The sequence below is a fragment of the Argentina silus genome, assembly GCF_951799395.1.
Source record: "Argentina silus genome assembly, chromosome: 9".
NCBI lineage: Eukaryota > Metazoa > Chordata > Actinopteri > Argentiniformes > Argentinidae > Argentina > Argentina silus.
In genome coordinates this window covers 20232176-20251791 of record NC_139663.1, presented here as the reverse complement: position 1 = coordinate 20251791, position 19616 = coordinate 20232176, and the positions used below count along the sequence as shown (strand labels likewise).

Here is a 19616-nt window from a genome sequence, read left to right as displayed (position 1 = left end):
GAAAACAATGCCAAACATTTGTGGATCTTTATAGGACTTCCTGAATGAATAGATCATTTAAATAACTCCAACTGTCTGTTAATAAATATTCAGTACTTGATAAGCTTTCAGAAAAACAGAAAGTTGATAATAATAACGCAGATAAAAACACAAATCATTGTAGATAAATTCACAGGTGTAAACTACCAAGGCTGCCACTAGGCACCATTGCAACTATGGAAATGTTGTTTACATTTGTATGTAATAATGTAAAAAAAAAATCATGCAATACACCATTTTCACCAACTAGATAAGCAGTCATTCCAACTGTCATGTCTGTTCCTCTGGACACTGTGGTGATGATGCGTGTGATAATGGTTTACTCAATATGTCCATTTAATATGTCTATTCAAATAAAGCATAAATAAATATTATTGAGATTCATCATAATTTAATAATACAAATCATTCAAATGACAAAAAGGGCAGATACAGTGTAAGATATGTTTACCACATACTTTAATGTAAGAGTTCTGGTTAAAATAATACAATTTAATGAAAAAAAAGCTTCCAGAAAGTCATCACCATCAACTGCTACATAATTATACATATTCATAATTTTGATATAACACATTGCTCTAACATGATTGAATAAAGGTCTCTGTACATGCTGCTCAATGTTAGGCTATATTTACAAAATTGATCTCCAAAGCAAAGACAATAAAATGGATATCCCAATTACAGAAGCAACGGATTTTACCCCAAAACTAATGCAAAAGCAAACTGGCTAGTATCATCTGATTATCCTTTCGCACTCACACGGCATGCACACAGTATAAACACTCACACACAATAAAATACATACCCACAGGCGGCACAGAGTACACTCATACCTCAAACATTTACACAATATTCAAACACAAGCCTATCTGAAAAAAAAAACATTGTAACGTTGCAGCCTTTGACATGAATAACTGAATACCTTGATTGCCATTTGGAGGATAAACATGACCAATGTTATTTTTCTTACATTGAAAAGTCACTTATGCACACACACCCAAACAAACACATTTCTATATTGCACTTGATGCTCCATTTGTCATAAACTTGCTCTTCTAGCACTAATGGATCCATACAAAATAAAACACCTTTTACTCTCTGCTTGTGACAGCAGAAATAATTAGAAATTAATATTTGTATATTTCTCATCAGTCCACCATTGATATGGCCCCAAAATGTCATTACTTTGTGCGTACAAGCCTCATAGATATCCAGGTAGCAATCAGATTTACTTTCTGGAACAGTTCATGATCTATGAGGCTCAAAATAATCATATCAAAAGTGGACTAAAAACAAACATACAAGTAGAATTCTGTCTTTAAATACACACTCACTCTCTCACTCACCTAAAAACTAAAACAGCAGACTATGAGGTGCTAGGTTTTTGCATCAAGGTCTAAATGTCTTAACCCTGTGGATTGCACTTGATCAGAAGGAATTGAGGATTTTCTATTGACAAATCCCCCACAAAATGAGCTATGGGGAGGTCAAACTGCTACACACGCACACACACGCACACACACACCTGTGTATACACTCTCTCCCTTTCACTCTCTCTCTCTCACACACACACACACACACACACACACACACACACACACACACACACACACACACACACAATACTTGCTCACTCAATATTTTTCATAAAACTAAGCATTGGGATACCGATATTAACAAAGGTGCTCTCATAATAGTGGGGAAGGTACAAACATACAGTATATAGATATATATATTTAAAAGACACTCATCGCATGCTATTCTTGGCAAAGCTGTATGAAGTGACAGGTTGGCATAGCGATGGCGCTTACGCAAAGTGAGGGAGTACACTGGAGCCTCTTTAAGCCATGGGCAGGGGGGCGCGGAGACATCAGTCACCCCTTCAATCCCAGCCATTGTCTTTTATCATGTGGGACAGCTCAATGATGAACTTCCCCTCCTTGTACTTCTGACTCAGCTCAAAGGCCTGCTCCTGAGGAGAGAGACGGTGGGGGGGGGGGGGGGGGAAACAGTTCAAACAATATAAAAAGGTGCACTGTTTAGCGTTTCCACTTGAAAATAGCCCTTAATATCACAAACGTACACATTTGTAGTAGTACAAAATGTACATATATATATTTACAGTCATTTATTTTGTATCGAGGGCAAGTCAAAATATTTGTCCAAATGCTGCATAGCTACAAGACCTATTTGAACATTAAAGGGATATGTACATTCGATTTGATGTTTTACCTTCACTGCTGGAGAGGCTATAGAACATGGACTACATGCAGTGTGTGTAAGTATGTGAAGTCTGTGTGTGTGTGTGTGTAACCTTACGTATTTCCAGCCCAGTGTGGTGTGGCAGTTCTCACAGTAGATGTCAGCCACAGCATGGAGCCCAGTGAGCAGCAGCCTCTCCTCAGCAGGTCCACAGCCAACGTTTACCCTGGAAGAGGACCATCATCAGGTCAGTTACAGCTCTGCTTCCCAAACCTTGCATCCTGTGACCCACTGATAGCCTTTTTAGACATGACCAAATAAGACAAAAGAATATTTCTGGCCAGAATCGAGTCTTATGCCATGACCCAGGAGGAGTAGGTCCACCAGGCGTATACGAGTGGATCTCCCTGACCCACTTACACAAGTCAAATGGAATGTAACCACAGACGTTTGGCTTCGGGACACACTGCAGGGACAATGGGACTGTACACACATACAAATGTCTTGTAAACAATTCAAGGTGCTACAAGGATTTGTGTTAAGAAAATGTAGGGGATGCATGGTAATGATAGTGTACCAAGGCTCATGGGAAATAAAAGTAAGCATTGTAATAGAACCTTGGATGTTACTAAGATACGGGTGCAGTGTGAAGGCAACAGGGCTACGACCAATGACTGTAGACGGAATGGACACATTGAAGACTGACGTCACCCAATTCATTTCAATGGTAGTAGCTTGTGTCGCTAATCCACCAATGAAACGCGTACTTCCTCCTAGCCATCTTGCTGTTTAAGCAAGGCTCTGCCGTCATTAACTATTCTCTCTCATGTTTATTTTTGCGATTATTTTGTTCACAAATGTCAGCACTGTCAGTCATTTCTACCACAGAAGGGTGGATCTTTTCAGACATCCTTCACAGCTCTTGCCTCCACCTGGTTGTGGCTTTCGGCAGCACTTCACACGACTTCACAACTACTATCTGCCGCAGTAGCGGCTTTGATGTAGTCCACTGCTGCCATGACAACAGGCATATTTTAAACAGTGACCTACTGTACCTCCACGCCTGCAGCTTGGAGATAAAGCTGGCTCCAGAAGCCAGCTATGGGAGGACTGCCGAAGCTGATGAGGGTGAGCCCACAGACATTACTAAGCCTTTGTACAAACTGTGTTACAAAGCCGTGCAGTGCAAATGAGGCAACACCTCTAACCTGGCCAAACACCTTAGTTACAGCAAAGAATTCAAAAGACGACAGGTTGGCAAATAAGCTAGCTAGCTAACTATCTGTATCAATATACAATTAAATTAAAACGCACTGTATATTTGAAAAGTTGAGTTCCAAGAGATAATTTCATGGCATAGCTAAGCTCACATGAATATTATATAATACATTGAATGAATGTTCATGTAATTGTCAAAAATAACATTTAGTTACGAGTAGAATAACGTTTCAACACAAATGCATGTGTAAAATAGTTTGCTGTGTCATTTCGGAACTAAACTATTCATTAAATTATTTAGCTGTAATGAATAATGAATCATAGGTCTAATGAATGTCATTTGACCCATATTTTAATTACAGATATTACATAAATCAGCTCCAAATTAACTATACTATGCTTTCACTCTGTAGCCCTACTTGACCCCATTTGTTGACAATATGACGGTAACTACAGTCAAATATGAATTAGATCAGAGTCAACTCTATTCATTCAATCTGCAACATTCCTCAACATCTGGCTCTTGAGCGTTGCCTGAACCTACCCAGCATGCCTCACTGAGGCTAAACTCCCATTCTCCAAATGAGAGTCCACTTCACAAGCTCAGCTGATTTGAAGACGTGGATGTGACATCAAATAAGATCGCTTGCATGAAGTCAAGTTGACTTTAACTAGTAATGAAATGGACTGTTCACCCAGGAAGCAATCGTAAAGGGAACACACTTCTCCCTCCGAGAGTCATACCATTTGAAGCCAGATTAATTAACTATCATCTCGTCGTTAGGCCCTCCCTAAAATGTTATCATAAATCATTGGTAAATTCACAGCAGGGCAGTAACCATACAAGCAGCCCAATATAAGCCAGTCAGATAAACTATCATCCTTTTTTTATAAGCCACAGCATATTGTCTTTGGAAAGCTGGAAATATCCAGTTTTTCAGGAGACGTGATGCTGTATGGCCACCAGACATGACTTGAGTTATCCTTATCCTAAACCTGAGTCAAGCACTTTCTAGGTGGATATATTGGCCAATGTTGTAGTTCTGTATTATTATTATTATTGTGGGCCCTCTGCAAACAAAAAAGTTGACTTCTATATATTTTATATGCATTGACTAACATTGTATGGAGCGCCACAAAGTTCCCCAACCTATGGACCAGGAGTACTCTGTGAAAGCTGGTTAAGGTTGTTTCCCAACCTATGGACCAGGAGTACTCTGTGAAAGCTGGTTGAAGTTGTCTGCCAATAGGTAAGAGGACTTTGTCGGCATTCGATCGCAGTGGAAGAGTCTGTGACCATAGAAAGAGGAGAATGAAAGACACAGGATGTTTTCTCTTTAAATGTTGCAGCATGGACGCTGTGCTACTAAACTGCGCGTCTCAGCCGTTCTCGAATTGTAACAAAGCTTAGAGGACAAAAATACTAAATCAAGTCATTTTAATATTCCTTCTTTATCTGTAGTTAATCGAATAATCGTTGCAACCCTAGAAGCTAGTAAGGTTACTTACACTGAGTTGAAGAGGTACGCGCGCCCCTGGCTACCTTGGAAAGACTGGGAGACAGAAAAAAGGAAATGAACACACTAGGGCCAACACACACACAGAAAAGTATACTATAAGGTTATTCAATAAGGTTACACTTCTTAGAAAGTCAATAAATAATATAGTACGCCAAGAATCAGCAACATCTGCTTGGCTAACTTTGTACAGTATGGATCGGACCCACCCCACCCGCGGTGTTGCCAGAACCATGCATGAACAATGAACGGACTGACTGGGCCGTTTCACACTGCATTGTCACAATAAATGTCCCCTTCACTCACCTTGGAGATGAGGTCGTCATGGTTGGCCAGGTGTGCACGGCAGTGAACACAGCTGTACCGGCGGTGGCAGGAATCCAGGTAGGCCTGAAACGTTTTAGCCTTTGTCAGCTTCACCATGTCTATGAGGAGACAAAGAGGAGACAGGTTATTCATAGCCCTTCTTGGGTTCATAATGCTAGACTACAGGTACTCCAAATGTCAAATTTGATGGTGAGGCTAAAAGAAACCGCAACAGTTTTTCTGAATAATGGGTAGGGCTGTTCAATTTAGCCAGGCGGTTACGCAATTTTTTGCACCACCACCTTAGACAGAAACATGGATTAATTACTGAAATCCATAGACAAAGTTTGTGAAATCTAACACAATACCATCCAAGAAAATGCAAAGGCAAATTTAGGAGAGAACGCTAATGTAATGTCCAAGTCTGACTTTTAATTGTATCCTATTCTCGGGGAAAACCCCGAGATGTTGGCAGAAATGCAAAGTCAATAGAATTTGGAGGAGAAAAAAAAAAAAAATCACATAATAATTAACTATCAGGTGTGGCAAGCAGGTCTGGGCAAACGTTTGTTGGGAATTTATTTGAGCTTAATTTGCATCATGGCTGCATGCCTATTCAGTGGTTCGCTTCCTTGAAATGATGGGGGGGAGGGGAGGGATCACAACAACATGCTTTGACCTACTTGCTTACTAGTCCCAGTCGACTCTACAGGCATAGGTTTGTTTAGTTTCCTGCACTAGGGAATGTATGCAATAACACTCAAGATTTGACTGTAGACTGGGGTTAATGGGAAGCCAATTGCACGTTTGCAAAATATACGCAAACTAAGTGGAGGGTCCAGAATAGTTACTAGTCTTACTAGCTAGCCAGTGCATTCAGTAGGCACAGGCAAGACACACGCAGACAAGGCCGACGACGACACGATCATAACAACAACATTTCAACATCAGCTAGGCTAACTTTGTTCCTCTCTCTACTACACTCCCTTTCAGAAGCAACCAAAACATTCCCCTCAAAAAAGATTTTCCTCGTCCATTTCTTGTAATATAACGTTATAGATAAAAGTAGCTGCTGTAACGTTAGTCTACTTTCCTTTACGATCTTCCCAACGGGTCAACCAACGAGAGACAACGTGTAGACGTATGTCAAGTCAAAGCTACGCAATATACCAAACCAAAAAATCAATTTGACTCACCGAAAGTGTCGGATTATTTTTTATTTATTTTTTACTGCAGACAGGTTAACGAAGCTACGACCAGCAACTACCGTTGGGTAGTAGGTCAACTGAGATACATCAGTAGCTAAATTGCTCAATCGTCGAGGGAATAGCTTCGGAGCTACTGACACCGTACTAGGTCACTTTTCAGCAAGCAGCCATGCCGTGGACGGACGGACGGACGGACGCCCTCGACGTTGGATCCAAACGCTCTGGTTGCAGGTTTGGGATGGCTATTGGAGCGGTTATTTTAACAGCTTCTCACACTAAACGAACACTAACCCTTCTTTAAAAAAAAAAAAAAAGGATACAGTTACAGCGCCTTTTCTGGCCGCTAATAAAACAATGAAAAGACACGATGAAATAATCGTAAACAAGTAGTTTGCGCGGATTGAGGAAGATTTTCGTCGTGGCGGGAGAAACTTGCGCGATTCGGTAGTTTGTTTACCAAGACTGTTGAGGAAGTCTCACTGACGTCATCACGAACTGCAAAAACAAACCCCCGTCAACCAATGGGAAGCCTTGAAATGACAGCGAGAATATAGGTCAGCCAATTAGAATGGACTTCTAACTCGCAGGTCACCCAGGAAGATAGCAACTTATAAAACATTATATTTATAATATGCCTCTACAGTATATTTATAATATGCCTCTGTGTCGTTGTTGTTTTGTATACATCTATTTGAAAGCTACACTTGTGCACAGCGTAAAAGAGATGTCATAAACAACAATTTTAGAACATTAGAGCAACGTTACATCACCAGAATTCTTAAACTTCCATAGATGAGGAGAAAATGTTATTGCGAAATACTCTCAAAGATATTCTTTTGTAGCATACATTTCGATGAACTATTAATCTTATCTCATATTCATCATGCTTTGTGTGTCACAAGAGGTACAAGGTATTTGAGTCTCTGAAGAGTTGATCCACTTATGCCATTAAGTTCTATAACTTGTTGTTATCAAAACCAGGTCAGAAAAATACAACCTTTGTTTCCCAATAAACCTGGTAGATTGTTATGAAGTACCATGACAGTACTTTGATCATGGGGTAGACTGAGAGAATGAGGAAATGAAGCAATACATTTTGTGTGTGGGTGGGTGTGTCTCACATTGACCCTTTCTTTTCTCTCTGAATGTAGGTCTAACTGTAACTCTTAAGTTCCCTCTTACCTCATGACCTGAGCAATGAAACGAAAAAGACCTGACCAGGAAAAACTCTGGATCCTTGTTGCAATCTATAGCAAGGACCGGCCCTCAGTTATTCCTGGTTAAATCAGGTGGTCAGGAAAAGCTCCTGGCCCTGGCAAGGTCACAGTACAGTATTACACCCTTAACAGGCCTCATGGATGATCAGGAAACACAGTAGGCTTTGTTACTTCTTGAGTCTTTTATGTACAATTGTGAGTATTTGAGTATCATGAAAAGTCCTATACAAATAAAATGTGTCATTATTATTAAAGTGATAGTTGTCCCCCACCAATGAAATCGGAGAGGTGACTATGTTTCTGGGTTTGCCCGTTCACTTTTTCTTCGATACCACTGGGACAATGTTGATGAAACTTAATGATGGGTCTTGCCATACAGATGGAACATTTATGAAATTACACTGATTGGCCCAATTTTGCTGGAAAGATGGTGAAAGACGCGTCTTGCCATAGAGATTGTTTAGTTTAGTTTCGAGGTGACATAATTAAACACATCATAATATGGTGCAAAGTGGAGAGCTCGGAGTGTAGCCAAAATGCAGTAGGCATGCAGTAAGCTAAGCACAGCGCTGTCTCTGGGCACTGGGCTTTTGTTTACCTGGCAAGGTAGCTAGCAAAGATTAGCGATTGTGCTAACACCAATTTTGTATGCATTTCTATGCTTATAACAGAGTAGCTTGCTGGCAAGAGAGGGTAAAACACATTTAGAGAGTGTTTGTTTCATACAAAAATAGTGTATATTTATTTCAGAAACTGTAGTGGAAGACATCTTCATTTTCAACTGAAGTAGCTGCCATCTTGTTGTGAAGTTGGTGTCCTCCTTTAACCTGATTGGTCAGCTGGTGAATAATATTTTGTGAGTGAAGTCTAATTATATTTTACATTTACATTTAAGTCATTTAGCAGACGCTTCTATCCAAAGCGACTTACATTTGTCTAAGTAAGTGAATCAACTATACAACAGTCATCATAAGTAAAACCTACAATAAGAACAAGTGCCATCAGCAGTCACAGTGCTAGAGAAAGGAAGAATTTTTTATTACATTTTTTGATTCCAAGTTCTGGTAATGTAGGGTGTTAGAGGGTCTTGAATCTGATGCAAGCTGCTACTGGGAGCCAGTGAAGGGTACGGAGGAAGGGGGTGACATGGGAGAATTTGGGGAGATTGAACACCAGACGGACTGCAGCGTTCTGGATGAGCTGCAGAGGTCTGATGGCGGAGGTAGGGAGCCCGGCCAGAAGTGAGTTGCAGTAGTCAAGGCGGGAGATCAGAAGTGGCTGGACCGGGAGTTGCGCTGCTTCTCTCGTGAGGAATGGGCGTATCCTTTGAATGTTGTAGAGGAAGAATCTACAGGAGTGGGCCTGTGATGTTAGCCGCACAGGACAGTTGGTTGTCCAGGATCACCCCAATATTCTTTGCTGTCTGGAACCAAGATTCTTTGCTGTCTGGGATAATTTAATACTGAAACTTGGCCTATGTAAATATGGAAACAAGTTTTATGTTGAGAGTTGAGTTGGGTAACCTTGGTTCAAGTCACATTTGTAACCAAATAATTTGCCTGTGCAAATATTTAGTTTAAGCTAACAAATAATTTGGGAATAACATTTTGAGAAAGCAACGCAAAGCTGTAAGAAGCAAGACTGATGGAAATATTGTCTGTGCAAATTGTCTTAGCCTATTGATGAAATTTGTGTTTGAAGTATAGTACGATAGTAGCCTAATGGCACCCAAATCATTTTTCCCTTTGGTCACAGAAGGTGATCGCACCAAGAGAAAAGCCCTCCCTGTGAGGACACAGGGACACAGTACTGTAAAACAGAGACAACCAGAGTGTCATAGTAAAAAATAGGAATAAACATCTTGCTTCATTCACACGTTTCTCCTTTTATAGAGGGGTGCTACATCATTTGTGGGGGACAACGTGTTTACTGTACTAAGGACAGACTTCAATCCACACTTTGGTTCTGTTTATATGGGCATCTAATTGTTTGCATTTTTAAAGAGAAAGATTTAGGCATGACATTTCAAACATGCTAATTTAATTTAATTTCCATTGACTTACATTTTTGGTAAAAAAAAAAAAATTGTTACGAATTAGTGGCAGTTAGCATGACAGTGCCAAGATAAACAGAATCAAAATGGTTGTCCTTGTCCATAGATGCATTTCAGGGTAAGGAACCAAATATGTGATTTTGTAATTGATTCTGTACCTTTAAGTCAGCATTCAAACCAGCGTCTGCCGGCGTAAGTGTGAGCAGATATTGTCATTGGGTATCATAGGAAAATGTAAAATATATAGAATTTTAAAACTCTGGATTGAATTTTTTTAGTTAATTAGTTGATTAGTTAATTTTCCCTCCCGAAACTGTAAACAGTCAAATGTGACTGACCAAGCTAAACTCATGAGGGAGTGGTTAGGTTTGTCCTGACTGGCAAAACCTCATAGGAGTCATTGATTTCATAGGGAGCACAGAGGCAAAGGCAGGGGGCATTTTCTTTGCAAGGTTGCAAAAAAATAAAAAATAAAGTCAGTTTTCAAGCGTAAAAACAAGAAGCTGCTACTCTGACGCCAAGTTGCATTTTTCTGCATAATGTACAATTTGGTCATGTTAAGTTTCCTCTGGCCATTCCATTCACCAACCACTGGGATAGATCCATGAGGACTGTTGATTGGCACAGAGAACGCAGCATTCTGTCACAGTTTGGCCACACAATTCACAAATGATACATTTGATGGGTTGATGGGGCTGCTAATTTAGAACCCTGTGGGTCATTGAATCAATTGGAGGTTTTAAGCCGTCAGTCTTGACCCCTGTGTCTGGATAGGTAGTTTGTCAAGAGGGTGGGGTAGTCTGTCATGACACCCGTTGCTCCAAATTCGAACGCCGCCTCTATATCCTCATCCATGTTGCAAACAAACAGGTGCACCTGCAGGTAGGCACAGAGAGCACAAGAGAGATAAGACAAAGCGGTTATTCCTCCACTCTGCATTTTGTAACATTTCCTGCAATTCTACTTGTTGTTTGTTGCATGTTTTTAACATGCTTTATCAATGTGCTTTGCTACCCACCCCTCACAATTTTACCTGAATTTGCCATCGACATTGTTCTAAAGCCAGCGGGCTATCTGCCCGCCCGCCCGCCCGCCCGCCCACCCACCGCCTCCTCATAGTTTTCAAGCACCCTGTTGCTGCTTTCCATATGGCAGTGAAATAGGTATCGATACGGTCTAAAAGGGCAAACTTGGTATGGCAACCCAGTCTCAAGTAAAATCTATGCCCATGGTAGACAGGCAGGGATGGCAGAGTTTGGGACCAAGGAAACGGTTCCAAAAGGCATGGTGGGACCTGTTGACTTCCTCACGTGCACGTGAAAGGGCTGGGAGGGTGGCGCTCAATATGGAATCAGTTCCACCTACTTTTTAAAATTATATAAGGATGATGATGATGATGATGATGAAGGCTCCATACCTGAATCCCTCGATTTGCCAGATGTTTGAGCAGACTCTTCCTCATAGTTAATCTGGAACAACATGAAACACAGCGACGGTTGATGTTGATACTGTAAGCTCTCCCTATTGTAGGAACTTATTGTCCTTTTTATAGAGAATGAGGAAAGTAATCAGGATCTTGCTCATAATGTTTTAACCAATGATGCATTCACATGCTCCTCGGAATTAGGAAACTCGATCTGACCTGAAAACACACAGTACAGAGATCATACACCAATTCTTCCCAATTCTCAGAATTCTCCACAAATGATATTCCAGGAGCTCTTTGAGTTTTAAATTGGAAGTTGTTTTCCAAGGAGCACATGAACACAATAAGACCAGGAGTTTTCCTGACCTCACAACCTGACTAGAAAAAATAATGAATTAAATACTTAAAATAACTTCAATGTAGATTCAATATTCTTCAATGTAATTTCAACATTGAAGAAATTAATCTTTACAGCTGTGAAGTGTGATAATGTTTACCCACTTCTCCATCAGACAGATGACCAGTCTGTTCCTTAGAAGGCGGTTATCTGGGATGTATGTCCTGCATGACACAAAACAAGATCAGACAATCAGCTCTTCGGAGGTGAGATTCAAGAAATAAAGTCTTGAGTAGCCACAATATCTGAGTCCGGTATTTATTATTGCTTGCAAAGAGACAGGAGCCTGACAGCAGCCCAGCGTAAATCCAGGGGTCTGTTTAGCGCAAGTCTGAAGAGGCGATTATCAGGGTTGTCTTTTATACAGATGAAACATAATGGTAGGAGTCACAAAGTCTATCAGCTGATGGGCTTGTGCTTAGACAGGAAGGGGGTGAGAGAGAGAACAATGGGGAGACTTTCTTATTGATCAATCGGCGTTCAACATTTCACACCTATCCACCTTCCTGTCGGCAAGATGTGTCTGTACCTTTATTGCCGCTCTCCCCCTCCGAAACCACCGCTATCCATATGGTAATCATACAGCGTTTCTCAGAACAATGCTATATAACTTTTAACACACACACACACACACACACACACACACACACACCCACACACACACACACACCTGTTGAAGACGTGGGGCAGGTAGAACTGCAGGAAGCTCTCTCCCAGCGGGACAAAGGGCAGCAGGCCACTGTAGAACAGAAGGAGGAGCTGCAGGCCTCGAATCATGCTGAAGCTGTAGGGCATGGAGGAGTTCTACAGGGTGGAGGGAGGGAGGGAGGGGAGGAGGAGGAGGGGGGGGGGGAGGGAGGAAGAGGGTGAGGGGAGAGGGAAGGAGACATTTGGAGCAGGCATGAAAAGAGAGGGATAGATTAGAAGTGTGGAGAGATGTGAGTGGAAGACGTGAAAGAGGAAGAGAGAGATTGAGACATAAACAGACAGTGAGATTTTCAGTTGAGCGAGGTTGACAGAGGTTCAAATTTGCTCAGGCTATTTTATCACCGCCTTGTGGACACATACTGTGCTGCGCATTTTTTTCATGATGTCAGACTTCACGGTTGCCCAGACGGTGATGTCCTCCCTATCATACTGTTTCACCAGGTTTGACACCTACAGGAGAGGTAAAGGGACAGAGGTGGGAGGAGAAAAAGAGTGGAGGTAAGAGAGAGAGAGAGATAGGGAGAGGAGGAGAAATTAGGAGGCAGAGGGAGAATAGAAAGGTAGAGGGAGGGTGAAAGTAAAAAATGTTTTTTAAAAAAAACATACTGCCATAGCAACTAGGGAGTTCTTGACTAGCCAAGTCAATTTTCAAATTTAAATCCAATTTAATTGACTAAAACAGTTTGTGTGCCTACAGTAAGTGTCCATTTGGTTAGGAAGTTTAGGTTACATCAATATTAGACTTTTAATGTTGTATTTATGTATTTACATAAATAAGCAACATTTTTAACTATTATTTTCAACTGTGAGATGGACTGATGCTGGCCATCAACTGCCAATGTTAACAAAATGTTAATTTTCAATGTGCAATCATTTAGCAACTTCAGATGACGAGCATCAAATGACAATCTTAAGTCAACGTTGAAAAATAACAATCACATACCAACAACATGTGACCAACCAACAACCATCAAAAAAATGTTTTTTTGTCAATCCAACATTACAAAAGCTACAGAGCTCCAGTGTTCGCATTTTGACGTTTAAAAAACAGTACTCTCACAACCGTTGTTGTGAGAGTAAACATCAGTTTGGTTAGTTGTTGACTGTTGCACAACTGTGACAATATAAAATGCCAATGGAGCAATGCCCATATGATGCAAATATGAGTTATTTGGCAAAATAAAATACATCGAAGATGAAATCTGGACTATTCTCCACCCTTTGTGATATACATACCTGAGGGAAGAAGATGAACTATGCTGTGTTGATTCAACACTTATTGTGAAGTGTATTGATACGTGTTCAAAGTACTTTAAGAAAGGTTAGATTGTGTTCAGCTCAGTTGATCCACCTATAGCTACCTTCTTTATCAGCAGGTCATTGTTCTCTTTGATCTCAATGTTGACGGGCATCTTGGGGAACTTCCTGAACAAGTCCTCCAAGAGGGTAAACTTCCTGTCTGAACCGGTGCTGTAGCGCCCTAACATGGGAAAGGAAGGAAGAGGATGGAATGGAGAGGGGTGGGGGGTGAATATTCTCTCTCTCTCTCTCTCTCTCTCTGTCTCTCTCTCACACACACACACACACACACACACACACACACACACACAGTGCGAAATCTGGCATGGAACACTGACTGTGCCATTGACCCACTTTTGTCAAAGAGGTACTGTATGATGGACGATTGTGTGTGTGTGTGTGTGTGTGTGTGTGTGTGTGTGTGTGTGTGTGTGTGTGTGTGTGTATGTATGTATGTGTGCGTGCGAGAGAGAGAGAGAGAAATACACACCTGCATAAAACGTCACCTCCAGTCCAGCCTGATAGAGAGGCAACTCCTACAAAAATGAAGTATAATAAATAATACCAGCAATTAGTACAGTACTACGCAACTATTCAATTTGTTGTCTCAATGTTTTATACAGTATAAACTGTAGAATTACACTCAATTAATGTGAATTCAATGACATCACTCGGCCTGAGTTTAACCTCTGACCTCTAGTTTCAGTGACGAGATGGTGACATTGTGCCCAGTCTGTCTCAGGAGGTTCTCATCATGTGACACAACCACATGACCATCCTTAGTCAGGTGACAGTCAAGCTCCAGCATTCCTGTACCCTGCTCCACCGCGCTGAAACAGACAGACAGACAGAGGAGAGAGAGAGAAAGGGAGAAAGAAAGAGGGAGAGGGAGACTTGAGCAGTACCTTTAGATTGATGCTTTGACACGCACATCCAGGTATTGAAGCAGCCACTTAGTAACCAAACAGTAGACATATACCCTCTCGTCATAACCAAACAGTAGACATATACCCTCTCGTCATAACCAAACAGTAGACATATACCCTCTCGTCATAACCTGACAGTACACACATATCCTCAAGTCATAAGATGACAGTACACATATACCCTCTAGTCATACCCTGACAGTACACATATACCCTCTAGTCATAACCTGGTAGTAACTCTGTGGGAATGAGCCAGCCACACCGCTGACCAGAGGACAGAGGTGGTTACTCACTGTGTGAAGGCCTCCATGGTGCTCTCTATCTTCTCCCCACATCCTGGCAACAACAGAGAGATGCTTACATGAAATGATCATATCAGGACCTATCTACAAGATCTTGGGCCTGCATCAAGTTCATTAATAATATTGGTTGCACTGTATGTGAGTATATGAGCAATTGAAGATTGTATGTGTTCTCTCTCTCTCTCTCTCTCTCTCTCTCTCTCTCTCTCTCTCTCTCTCTCTCAGGTGACAGGTCTGGCTGTTTCTTTGTCATTAGGCTGATATTTTTTCGACATACAGTGGCTTCAGAAAGTATTCAGACCCCTTCACTTTTTCTACATTTTGTTGTGTTATAGACTAAATTTAAAATTGATTAAAATTGATTATTTTGCCATCAATGCACACACAATACCCCATAATGACAAAGCGAGAAAAGCGTTTTTAGAAATGTTTCCAAATGTATTAAAACTGAAATACCTCATGTACATAAGTATTCAGACCCTTTGCTATGACACTCTTACAGTTTGCTCAAATGCAAACATGTCTTCAACAAGTCACTCAACAGGTTGAATTCAGTCCATCTGAATGCAAGGATAATAAAGTAAAGTGATTTCGAAATGAATATCTTTAGTTTTTTCTACAAATCAACTTTTTTAAGTCTCCCCAGGCCTCAGGGCAGCATTCCTGAGAAGTTTTATTCCTCTCCATTTGCTCAGTTTGTAATGACAACCTGATCCACACAGTGTGTAATTGAGTCCTTTGCAAATCGGAGACCCTTTAAGAACAAAGATATTAATTCCGGAATCACATGAACTATTATCCACGGCTAACAAAAATACAAAACAATGAGAGTGATTGGGGCAATTAGAAGTTCAAAATGTGTGACCAAATCACCTCAGAGTAACTACTAACCAAGTCAGAAAGTTAATTTGAGTTGATTTGGCCATGCAGTGTTTAACTTTGTTTAATTGCCCCATCACTCCAATTTTGTTTTGTTAGCCATGGCTAATGCTACCTGAAGATAGTATCGGCTATTTAAACAGCTCTGAAATAAGTCTGATTACAGATTACAGTTTTGTCTGGCTACTTTCACAGTAAGAAACCATTTGACTATAGGGTGTAAAAAAGCATGTTGACATAAAATGTAGTCAACTGTGTTCTAAGGGCAGAAAGAATCTGATTGGTTTAGGGCAGAACACATCCAATTGGTTTCTAAAATGTCAGTGGGCGGAGTTCAACAGATGCAAAAGATTTTAAGGTATGGCAGTTTAAACTGAGAATCTTGGAAAGAAAACTTTGTGTTACAAGTTGTATAATTTTTAAATCATTATTTAAATGTGTGTTACAGTAGTCAGACACATCTGCCCATATATGTCTCTAAGATACAACTGCTCTCCAGACTTGACTCTCCTCCTCTCCTGACAAAGTAAAATGTAGCGACATGCTAAGCTAATCATAGCAAGTTACCAAGCAAGGCATTTAGCAACCTCTTAGCTCCTCATGTCCAGAGTGTAACCTGTTCGTACACCTGAGCCATCCTTACCTCCTCTGTGAGAGATGTGGCGGCAGTAGAATGCAGAATGTTTCTTCTTGTGGAGGATCTGAGGGTTCTTCAACAGGTACAGGGAGGTCAAGGTGTAACCCCCTAGGGCCGGGAGGATGAAGTACAAGGAACTGGTCATAATCCCCCAAAAACTATTTCCAAAGGGAGTGGTGGTGCTGGATCAAAATGCAGAAGTCAGTTGAATATCGCTTGGAAAGTTGAACAGGACACCTGCATGCACAAGAGCTGTGTACACTGATATAATGGTATCCGCTTGTTATGCCAGTTGTATTGAAATACTTTCAATATTTTAAACTAAAACCCACTGAGCCTTGTAAGTAAGAACACATGAATGAGCAAATCTGAGTGTTTTTCAAAATGCATCCAATGATCTGAAAGCTACCTGTTCATATTCTCAACTTTCCCACACTAGAATGTTCTCTCTCTCTCTCTCTCTCTCTCTCTCTCTCTCTTTTACTCAACCATTCACTCTCAGTCTCATTCAACTGTCAGCCTAGATAGAAACGTTGCAACACATTTTCATAAAGTTGAAAAAAAAAGCCGAACTTGACGAACAGGTATGACCAAAGAGGAATCTTAAGGAAGTATCGTGGCTTGGCTCTGTACACGGAGTACCCCTATCGTCCTCTCTACCTCGCTCCTTCTGTTTCTCTCTCACCAAGCAACTGTGACCCAATCCAGGCTGTAAAATCCACAGTTAATGAAGCACTAGTGGCCTCTCTCTCACCTCTCCCTCTGGCCTCACGCCTCTTTTCTCTCTCTCTCCCTCCCCTCCCTTTGTGCTACAATGCCTGTGTGTGTATATGTGTATGTGTATGTGTATGTGTGTGTGTGTGTGTGTGTGTGTGTGTGTGTGTGTGTGTGTGTGTGTATGTGTGTATGTGTGTGTGTGTGTGTGTGACATGCACGGTGGGTGAAAAGTGTAGTGGGCTGGCTAAGGACTGAATAGGCATCACACCGTGACTTTCGGGGGTCACCTATTTTTTCTCAATTACATTATGATAAATATTTAGACTCAATATCGCAGCTGTTCACACAAACTTGGAAATATCACGCAATTCTAGCGTTACGTTGCATGCACGTGCTTCAGTGATTAACTGAAGTCTGTCAGTTGTAAAATGCACATCTTTATAATATACTGTATACATGTTGTGTACAATTAACTTTGAATGCACCCTAAGCCAGGGAAATGATCTCAAATCAGTATTTACACAAACCCCTCTAACATTTTACTTTTTATGCTTTTGGGGGAGCTCATGTCTTCTTCGGGGGAGCTCAGCTCCCCCTGGCTCCCCCTTATTTCAGACCCTGTGGATAGGGGCTAGTTCTAGGAAGGGTCCGAGGGAATGGGTCACACAACAGAAGGTTAGATATGGATGAGGAGGCAGAAAGGTCCAGTTTATGGGTTTTGTTCACACAAGCACAGCACAGGCGCACATGATGGGGGGGGGGGGGGGGGGGGGGTAAAGGATGATGATGTAGATTTTAACTTGTGATTGTTTGTGGCTGTCTTGGGAAGACAAAGGGGAAACATTCAAACACGTACAAGACAAGATGAATAAGCAGTGTCATCAGCTAAGGACTACATGTGGTAACTTTGACCCAATCCAGGCTGCATGCTTGACAGCTGTCTTCACGGACATATTCAACCTCTTCCTGTCACAGTCAGCAAAACTAAGGAACTGATCATGGACTTCAGGAAGAAGCGAGGTGGGTGGGGGGCCACGTCCCCATCCACATCCGTGGGGTTGCAGTGGAGAGTCAGTAGCTTCAAGTTCCTCTGTGTCCATATCACTGAGGACTTAACATGGTCACACCAGACCCATACAGTGATCAGGACGGCGCGTCAGTGCTTGTTTTTCCTCAGGTGGCTGAGGAAATTTGGCACGGTTCCCCAGATCCTCCCAAACTTCTATTGGTGCACCATAGAGAGTATCCTGTCCAGTTGTATCACCGCCTGGGGACGGCACCGCCCTCGACCGTAAGGCCCTGCAGAGGGTGGTGAAAATGACCCAGTTTATTACGGGCCGTGAGCTCCCAGCCATACAAGACATCTATTCTGGGAGGTGCAAGAGGAAGGCTGGGAAGATCATCATGGACTGAGCCACCCCAGCCACGCCCTATTCTCTTGGTTACCGTCTGGCAAATGGTACCGGTGAATCCACACCCGGACCAAAAGGTTCCTGGACAGCTTCTACCCACAGGCCATAAGACTGTCCACTGTCCACCCCCCCGGAGGAGGCAGAAAGGTCCAAGCAAAGCACAGGCGCACATGATGGGGAGGAAGATGTCGATTTTAACTTGTGATTGTTCGTGGTTGTCTTGGGAAGACAAAGGGGAAACAGTCAAACACGTACAAGACAAGATAAATAAGCAGTGTCATCAACTAAGGACTACATGTGGTAAACAAGAATAAACAGAACAAAGGAAGAACATCAGATGCTGAACTTAAAAGGCTAGAATATTACCACAATATACAACATTACAGTCAATTGTCACGAGGTTTACTCAAAAAAGACACTTGACAGTCATGCACAACACGAGGAAGGAAGGAAGGAGGGAGCTGGCTGCCTCGTTTTCACACCAGCACACCATCTGACCAGGGGATTGATGGATTTAAGGGAAGGAGAATAGTGCTTACTATGGAAGTGAGGGCAGGTGTGTTGAGTTGTCAGGAGAGGGTTAGGGTTAGGGTTAGGGTTGGCCAGAGGTGATCAGGGAATGCAGGAGTGGAATGGTGAGTCCACGATCCTTCACAGCAGTGGCCGTGACCACATACCACTACATACCATTAAGGCATAGGGGTCAAACTCATTCCATGGAGGGCCGAGTGTCTACAGGTTTTTGGTTTTTCCTTTCAATTAAGACCTTGTCAACCAGGTGAGGGGAGTTCCATACTAATTAGTGACCTTAATTCATCAATCAAGTAGATGGGAAGAGCAAAAACCTGTAGACACTCGGCCCTCCATGGAATGAGTTTGACACCTATGCATTAAGGTCATACTGCTTAGTAAAAATGCAGTAACCGACACATCTCAACATACTACATCTCACTCATTGTCTTCTGTAGCTCAACCATGTTGTTCATGGTTATTGGTTCATTGTTGCTACTGCCTGTCCCTCTTACCTGCTCCATTGAATTGTAGGACTAAAATCTGAATTTACTTCCTGATTAGTGTGCACTGAAACCGTACTAGATGGAAAGACAAATCTAGTATGACATCATGGTATTTTAAGTGTATTCAACTTTTTTTGC

General features: G+C 41.7%; 2 protein-coding genes across 6 annotated transcripts; both read right to left on the bottom strand.

Annotated features, from left to right (window-relative positions):
• Positions 1-480: 480 nt before the first annotated feature.
• On the bottom strand, positions 481-6934 carry ypel3 (yippee-like 3). Its single transcript, XM_083676344.1, has 5 exons — positions 6478-6934; positions 5282-5400; positions 4968-5011; positions 2358-2466; positions 481-2010 (listed from the first exon to the last, which is right to left on the bottom strand). The coding sequence occupies exons 2-5, from the start codon at positions 5396-5398 to the stop codon at positions 1921-1923; spliced, it is 360 nt and encodes a 119-aa protein (XP_083532470.1). The 5' UTR covers positions 5399-5400; positions 6478-6934; the 3' UTR covers positions 481-1920.
• A 954-nt stretch (positions 6935-7888) lies between these two features.
• gdpd3a (glycerophosphodiester phosphodiesterase domain containing 3a) lies at positions 7889-17047 on the bottom strand. Of its 5 annotated transcripts, none has more exons than XM_083676933.1 (11): positions 17019-17047; positions 16340-16441; positions 14809-14851; positions 14284-14419; positions 14080-14125; positions 13652-13770; positions 12651-12740; positions 12253-12386; positions 11687-11746; positions 11177-11228; positions 7889-10635 (listed from the first exon to the last, which is right to left on the bottom strand). In XM_083676933.1, exons 3-11 carry the CDS (start codon positions 14823-14825, stop codon positions 10507-10509), a joined length of 783 nt encoding a protein of 260 aa, XP_083533059.1. In that variant the 5' UTR covers positions 14826-14851; positions 16340-16441; positions 17019-17047; the 3' UTR covers positions 7889-10506. The 5 variants fall into 5 exon arrangements, with proteins under 5 accessions (XP_083533059.1, XP_083533055.1, XP_083533056.1 ...); XM_083676929.1 differs by lacking the exon at positions 17019-17047 and adding an exon at positions 16743-16977 and having other exon boundaries at positions 16340-16515; XM_083676930.1 differs by lacking the exon at positions 17019-17047 and adding an exon at positions 16743-16975 and having other exon boundaries at positions 16340-16594.
• Positions 17048-19616: the final 2569 nt, after the last annotated feature.